The 7,678-nt window shown below is 68.1% G+C and overlaps 1 protein-coding gene across 1 annotated transcript; it reads right to left on the reverse strand.

Annotated features, from left to right (window-relative positions):
• Positions 1–610: 610 nt before the first annotated feature.
• Positions 611–4,655, reverse strand: INSIG1 (insulin induced gene 1). The gene is made up of 6 exons (XM_016193964.2): positions 4,364–4,655; positions 3,385–3,723; positions 3,049–3,173; positions 1,691–1,857; positions 1,346–1,445; positions 611–1,148 (listed from the first exon to the last, which is right to left on the reverse strand). Exons 1-6 carry the CDS (start codon positions 4,638–4,640, stop codon positions 1,119–1,121), a joined length of 1,038 nt encoding a protein of 345 aa, XP_016049450.1. The 5' UTR covers positions 4,641–4,655; the 3' UTR covers positions 611–1,118.
• Positions 4,656–7,678: the final 3,023 nt, after the last annotated feature.

Below are 7,678 nucleotides of genomic sequence, written 5' to 3' on the forward strand. Positions count from 1 at the left end.
GACATTTTCCGAAGCCTGTTTGATGCAAGACACCAAACCCAGCCCACATTCTGCTTGCTGTTTCCCCTTCTGTTCTGATTTCTCCACTTCTGTCCCTGAGTGAGATCAGCCCATCTGCCTCCTTCTCTTTCTGGCTGATCTCACTTCACAGGACTCCTTCCAGCTCCATCCCAAAGGAGGGGAAGAATGTGACTTCACCCTTCTTCACAGCTGAGTAGTATTCCGCTGTGTATCTAGACCACAGCTTGCTCAGCCACTCAGCTGTTGTTGGACACCTGGGTTGCTTCCAGGTTGTGGCTGTTACACATTGTGCTGCTGTGAACACAGGTGCACACAGATCTTTCTGGATGGGTGTGTTGGGTTCCTTAGGATCTATCCCCAGGAGAGGAACTGCAGGGTCACAGGGCAGGTCCCCTTCCAGCTTCTGAGAGTCTCCAGACTGCTCTGCACAGGGGCTGGACCACTGACACTCCCACCTGTCATCCTGAGGTGCTGACACATGCCCCCCGCGGGCAGAGCCTTCCCCACCCAGCAGAGGCGCTGCCCCTCTGAACAGCGGCCACCCTTGGAGGACACCCCCACGGCCGGGAAAGGACAACCCATGGCGGAGGCTGGTTTCAACCTTTAATAAAAGTAAAAAACAGGACACATGAAGCCAGCCGGTCCCCACGCTTCCTCGCCTGTGGCCCTGCACTGCGTGAACTGAATAAGGCTCCTTCCAGCCCCGCGGGCGGCCCACCCCCCCACCGCTCCTCATCGAGGGGCCAGGCCCGAGCTTCCCTGGGTGCCGCGGGGCTCCCTCACGAGGGGCCCGGCCCTCATGGCCCCGCGGTGCAGAAAATAAATATCTGGAGGGGCCGAGGCTCAGACGGGCACCACTCCACACTCCCACTCTGCAGACCCGGGCACCTGCCCACTGCCCACGGGTCCGGGCCGGGCACGGGGCTCAGCCTGGCATCGGCTTTGAGTTCGGGACTCTGAGATGCGGCGGTTCCGTCCGCGGGATGGACGGGTTCAGGGTTCGAGTCCCCAGCCGGGCAGACCGGCCGTCGCGGTCCCACCTCCTGCGGACAGGCTGCTGGGCGCGGGTGCGAGAGACGAGCTTCGGACGCAGAGGCTCAGTCACTGTGCGGCTTCTCGGGGAGCCCCTGCCCGGGACAGGGTCGATCAGCTGAGTGGGGCCACGGCCACCCGGGACTCAGCACCCAGCACCTTACAGTGAGGGCCTGGGACCTAGCATCCAGGACCCAGCACTGAGACCAGCACTTGACAGTGAGGACCCAGCACCCAGCACTGAGACCAGCACTTGACAGAGCCGGCACCCAGCAGCCCCGTGGACACTCACCATGGCCAGCTGCCGCCCGATGTTGCCCACGGTCACGCCTCCGGAGAAGAAGATGCAGGGCAGCCAGGAGCGAATGTAGAGGAAGTCAGGGGACGTGTACCTGGGGGCGAGGGGGTCAGTGCGCTGCGGCCCCACCTGCCTGCACCACTCACTGGCAGACCCCGCTGTATACCTGCCCCTGCGCCACTCACTGGCAGACCCCGCTGTACACCCGCCCCTGCGCCACTCACTGGTAGACCCCGCTGTACACCCGCCCCTGCGCCACTCACTGGCAGACCCCGCTGTACACCTGCCCCTGCGCCACTCACTGGCAGACCCCATCCACACCGCCCCTGTGCCACTCACTGGTAGACCCCGTTGTACACCAGCAGCTGTGCGACGAGCGTGGCCAGGAAGGCGATGGTGATGCCGAGGCCCAGGCCGCTGCGCGAGCGGTCGAACATCCACCACAGGCCCAGGGACAGTGCAGCCAGCGTCAGCGACAGCTGCACGTCATTGGCAAAGTCCAGCTTCTGGGCGGGAGGTCAAGGAGCAGCGGAGCCAGGACACGGTGACGGACACGGTGACACGGACATGGACACGGGACATGGACACGGACACGTTGACATGGACACAGTGACGGACATGGGACATGGACACGGACCCAGGACATGGACACGGTGACACAGACATGGACATGGTGACGGACACGGGACACGGTCAAGGAGAAGCAGAGCCGGGACACGGACACGGTGACATGGACAAGGTGACGGACACGGGACACGGTGACATGGACATGATGACAGACACGGGACAGGGACATGGTGACGGACACGGCCCTGGGCCGTCCCTCCCGCTTGTCCTGGGGGAGGCGAGGCTCCGAGACCCGAGAGCCACCGCAGACTGTGCCCCGCACGGCCGCCCCACCTGCCGGGGCCACAGGCAGAAGCAGATACAGAAACATACAGAGGCCGGGCAGAACCAGAACCAGAACCAAACCAGGGCCAGAACCAGAGGCAGATACAGAGGTGGGCCAGAGGCAGAAGCAGGGGCAGAGCCAGATACAGAGGCCGGGCAGAACCAGAACCAGAAACAGAAGCAGATACAGAGCCAGGGCCGCATGGGTCCGACACCCTACCCGGGGCAGCTCAGGGCCTTGCTGAGTGATGTGGAAGAGAGACGGCATGGGGAGAGATGGGAGAGACGGCATGGGGAGAGACGGGAGAGGCGGCATGGGGAGAGAAGGCGTGGGGAGAGACGGGAGAGACGGCGTGGGGAGAGACGGCGTGGGGAGAGACGGGAGAGACGGCATGGGGAGAGACGGGAGAGACGGCATGGGGAGAGACGGGAGAGACGGCGTGGGGAGAGACGGGAGAGACGGCATGGGGAGAGACTGGGGAGAGACGGGAGAGACGGCGTGGGGAGAGACGGGAGAGACGGCATGGGGAGAGACGGGAGAGACGGCATGGGGAGAGACGGCATGGGGAGGAGGTGAGTGAGGGAGGGTTGTGCAGGCTCAGCAGAGACCCTGCTGCCTGAGGCTCTGGTCCCGGGTTCGATCCCCTGCCAGGGCTCAGCGGGCTCTGGGCACGAGACCAGCTGGCGGAGCGCAGGCAATGCTCGACTCCCGGGCCCTGCCCCCCCCATCGGGCGGCGCCGTGGCTTGAACCCTGGGCTCGCGAGCGGCCGGGGTGTCTCTGGGGACACGGGAGCCGGGAGGATACAGCGCTGGCGTGGTTGATGCCCACGAACACGGCCACGCAGCGCATGACGCTGGCCCACTCGCGCTTGAACTCGTGGGGCTCCCCCAGGCGCCGGTCGATGCAGGGGTACAGCAGGCCCACCACGGCTGCGGGCGGGGCGGGGCGGGGGTGAGCACACGGTGACCCCAGGGGAGGTCACAGGTCACCTGAGGAGGCCCTCTGTCCCCAGGGGAGGTGACCGGTCACAGGTCACCGGAGGGTCCCCTGCTCTCCGGGAGGCCTCGGCGGGAGGGGAGGGGAGTGGGGTGCCGGGTCCCGCGGCCCCCCCCGCCCCGGGTGCACCCGACTCAGACTCACCGGCCGCCGTGCCGCAGCAGGGGGGCACCCACCAGGCGGAGGAGAAGCCGGTGGCGGCCACCTGGTCGGGGAACAGGGCGACGTGGCGCTGCACCTGCAGCAGGTTGAGCACCAGGGCCAGCCCCGCGCCCACCGAGAACAGCACCAGGCCGCGGGCCGCCAGGCGGTGGTGCCAGCTGGGGGGCGTGCGGGGGGCCGGCGGAGAGGGGCCCGGCGCCCCCGTGGGGGACCGCCCCGCCATGCCGCCCACCCTGGAGGCCTGCCTGGAGGAGGCGGCGGGCCGGGCGGTGGACCAGCTCCAGAAGTGGTCGTCCAGCCTGGGCATGGGGCGCGGCGGTCCTGGAAGGGGGGGACGCGGGAGGCGGTGTGGGTGGGGGTCACCCAGGGTCGGGGGTCACGAGACTGGGGGTCACTCAGGGTCGGGGGTCACCCAGGGCCGGGGGTCACGGGGGTGGCCAGCGGCTGCAGGAGGAGCACCCCAGACTCCCACCGGGTGCCCAGCCCTCCGAGCCCGGGTTCGGGGTGCAGCCTGGGGGGGCGGGGGACGGGCCGGGGAGGTAGCGGGGTTTAGGGCTGCAGCTCCCGCAGGGGTGAGGCGTGGGGCTCGGGGTGCAGCCCGGGAGACGGGCCGGGGTCGGGGTGCAGCCCGGGGGACGGGCCGGGGTCGGGGTACAGCCCGGGGGACGGGCCGGGGTCCGGGTGCAGCCCGGGGGGGGGACGGGCCGGGGTCGGGGTGCAGCCCGGGGGACGACGGGCCGGGGTCCGGGTGCAGCCCGGGGGACGGGCCGGGGTCCGGGTGCAGCCCGGGAGGGGGACGGGCCGGGGTCGGGGTGCAGCCCGGGGGACGGGCCGGGGTCGGGGTGCAGCCCGGGGGACGGGCGGGGTCCGGGTGCAGCCCGGGGGGGGTGGCGCTCAGCGTCAGCCCCGCGGGGAGGGTCACCCGGGTGCGGGCGGTAGGGGTGCAGCGCCCGCCGCTTACCTGGCAGAGATGCCCGGGGCTGCGCTCCGGTCGGGTCCGGGTCCGGGTCCGGGTCCGGGTCGGCTCTGGCCGGAGCTCGAGCGCGTGCAGCGCGGACCGCCTGCAGTGGGGCCCGCCGCCCGGGAGCGCGCCGCGGCTTATAAGGCGGGAGGGGCACCCGGGCCACGTGATCCCGGTCCCGCCCGTGTGGGCGTGGTCTCCCGGGTCCCCGCCCCTCCCGCGCCTGTCCGCCCGCAGTCTGGTGAGGCGGCTCAACCAATGGGCGCGCGCGACCCATCTGACGTCAGCACACGCCACCCGCCCCGCTGCCCGCACCGGACCTGAGGACAGGACAGACAGCGGATAGGACAGACGGGGGACAGGACAGACAGATAGGGGACAGGACCGACAGTCGGGGGGACAGGACAGACAGACGGGGGACAGGACAGATAGTCGGGGGACAGGACAGACAGGGGACAGGACAAACAGACGGGGGACAGGACAGGGGACAGGACAGACAGACGGGGGACAGGACAGACGGGACAGGACAGACAAGGGTCGGGACAGACAGGGGACGGGACAGACGGGGGACGGGACAGACAGTGAACAGGACTGACAGGAGACAGGACTGACAGACAGCGGACAGGACAGACGGGGGACAGAACAGATGGGACAGGACAGACAGGGCACGGGACAGACAGACAGCGGACAGGACAGACGGGGGACAGAACAGACGGGACAGGACAGACAAGGGACGGGACAGACAGGGGACGGGACAGACAGTGAACAGGACAGACAGGAGACAGGACAGACAGGGGACGGGACAGACAGGGGACAGGACAGACAGCGGACGGGACAGACAGCAATGGGGCTGGTAGGGTCAGAGGGCAGGACAGACTGGGGACAGACAGGACAGAAGGACAGGGACAAGTGCAGGTGAGAACACTCAAGTCCATGGGGCACTGGCTAGAGAACATGGACCAGCAAGGGGCAGACAGGCACAGACAATGGGATGGGTGGGGACAGACAGTGGGATAGGTGGGGACAGACAGTGGGATAGGTGGGGACAGACAGTGGGATAGGTGGGGACAGACAGTGGGATGGGGAGAGGAGGGACAGAGGATGGGTGGCTGTGGGCACGGGGACAGGAGGATGGGGGTGGAGTGGAGACAGACGGGGACAAGCACTGAGGGACAGGTGGACAAGGGGACCGAGGGACAGGGTGGGGGTGGGGCAGAAACAGGGACATGGGGAAGGACGGGATAAAGGGGACAGAAGGGTAGAAGGACATAGGGACGGGGCAGAAAAAGGGCCTGCTAGGAAGGGGCAGAAAGGGACAGTAGACAGAGGGTGGACACAGGGGAGGATGGGGACAGATGGACAAGGGGGGGCTGGGACCCAGAATAGGGCTTCTGAGAGAGGAGGCCTCCCCCTCCAGGCCCTCCATTCCAGGGCCTCATCCCGGGCAGACCCCAGCCACAGGCAGACCCCATCCCGGGCAGACCCCCAACACAGGCAGACCCCCATCCCCGGCAGACCCCCGTGCTGTGAGGAAGCAGCTGGACAGGTCTCAGAGCAGCCCTGAAGGCCAGGCCCTCCACCCCCACCTCTCCTGCCTGGCCTGGTTGGGGGTTGTGGAGGTGCAGGGCCCCCAGACCCTGAGATGACATGGTGTCAGCCCCAGACCACCTCCTGCCTGCAGGTCTCTCCACCTTAGGAAAGAGATGGCAGGACCGCACAGAGCAAACACAAAGCCAGAGCTGGGCTGCGGGTTCGAGCCCCGGCCCCACTTGCAGGGGAGCTTCCTGAGCCCAGAAGCAGGGCTGCAGGGTCTCTGTTTCCCCATCCCCCCCTTCCCTCAATTTCCCTGTCTCTGCCCGATAATCAATCAATAATAATATTATCCAATCAGAAATAAAACACTGATAATAATAATGGACCAGATCACATGGCTTCCTGCTTGTCTAAGGTCACGGAAAGTTACTGGACTGGGTGAGAAGGCGTCACCAGAGGGGTCGGCGGGCAGTGGGCTCACCCCTCAGGGCTCAGGGGGGCCGGCGGGCAGTGGGCTCACCCCTCAGAGGACACGGGGGGCCGGTGGGCAGTGGGCTCACCCCTCAGGGCTCAGGGGGGCCGGCGGGCAGTGGGCTCACCCCTCAGAGGACACGGGGGGCCGGTGGGCAGTGGGCTCACCCCTCAGGGCTCAGGGGGGCCGGCGGGCAGTGGGCTCACTCCTCAGAGGGCACGGGGGGCCAGCGGGCAGTGGGCTCACCCCTCAGGGCTCAGGGGGGCCGGCGGGCAGTGGGCTCACCCCTCAGAGGACACGGGGGGCCGGCGGGCAGTGGGCTCACCCCTCAGAGGGCACAGGGGGCAGGCGGGCAGTGGGCTCACCCCTCAGAGGGCACAGGGGGCCGGCGGGCAGTGGGCTCACCCCTCAGAGGGCATGGAGGGCCAGCGGGCAGTGGGCTCACCCCTCAGGGCTCAGGGGGCCGGCGCCCCACCCCCTCAGGGCAGGAGTTCTGGCCCCCTGCCCCCCCTCCTTTCACTTTCATTTCTGGCCCAGGACGCAGGTTCCAGGAACCCTGTGAGTCCAGCTGTGGCCACGGGCTCTCCCTCTCACTTGGGCTCCCCTCGTGGTGGGGGTCCCCTCATGGTGGGGGTCTCCTCTTGGTGGAGCTCTCCTCATGTGGGGCTCTCCTCATGCTGGGTGTCTCCTCATGTTTTGGGGTCTCCTCGTGGTGGGGGTCTCCTTATGGTGGGTGTCCCCTCGTGGTGGGGGTCTCCTCATGCTGGGTGTCCCCTCGTGGTGGGTCCCCTCTGGGAGGGCTGTGCTCTCCCTGTGTCACCTGCTGTCACCACCCAGTGTGGCCCCCATCTCCCCCTCTCGCCTCCCCCTCCACCGTGAGCCCCCCACAGCACAGACTGGGAAGGGGGCTGTCCCCACCAGCGTCCATGTCCCTCCCCGCAGAGCAGGTGACAGGAACTGAGGCCGGCCGCTGCCCAAGCACCGGGCCTGGGTACGAGGCCGGTGGACACCGGCGAGCCCAGGATGGAGGGGGCTGTGGGGTCTGCCCTCCCTGGACCACCTGCACCCCGGTGGGAGCTGGCTCCCCCGGCCCTGAAACCCACTGCCCAGGGCCCGGCCAGAGGGGCCTCGGGGCGTCCGAGGGGACAGACCGCCACTCGGGTCACACGGACGGGCGGCGCCCAGGATGGGCCACTTCCCCTACGTCCTTCCCCACGGGCAACGATGGTTCCCCACGCCAACCCAGGCCACCCCAGCCTGGCCACGGGCCGGCCCTCTGGGAGGGAATGGTCAGCTGACCAAGCCCCGTG

The sequence above is a fragment of the Erinaceus europaeus genome, chromosome 8 (genome assembly GCF_950295315.1).
Source record: "Erinaceus europaeus chromosome 8, mEriEur2.1, whole genome shotgun sequence".
NCBI classification, from domain to species: Eukaryota; Metazoa; Chordata; class Mammalia; order Eulipotyphla; family Erinaceidae; genus Erinaceus; species Erinaceus europaeus.

What these genes read in the sequence shown, in the direction of transcription:
- INSIG1 (XM_016193964.2), bottom strand. Translation starts at nt 4,640, where the DNA reads ATGGGTCGCGCGCGCCCATTGGTTGAGCCGCCTCACCAGACTGCGGGC. An exon ending in GCCCCGGGCATCTCTGCCAG is followed by an intron (nt 3,724 to 4,363) that starts GTAAGCGGCGGG and finishes CCCCCCTTCCAG; the next exon opens with GACCGCCGCGCCCCATGCCC. An exon ending in GTGTACAACGGGGTCTACCA is followed by an intron (nt 1,446 to 1,690) that starts GTGAGTGGCACA and finishes CCTCGCCCCCAG; the next exon opens with GTACACGTCCCCTGACTTCC.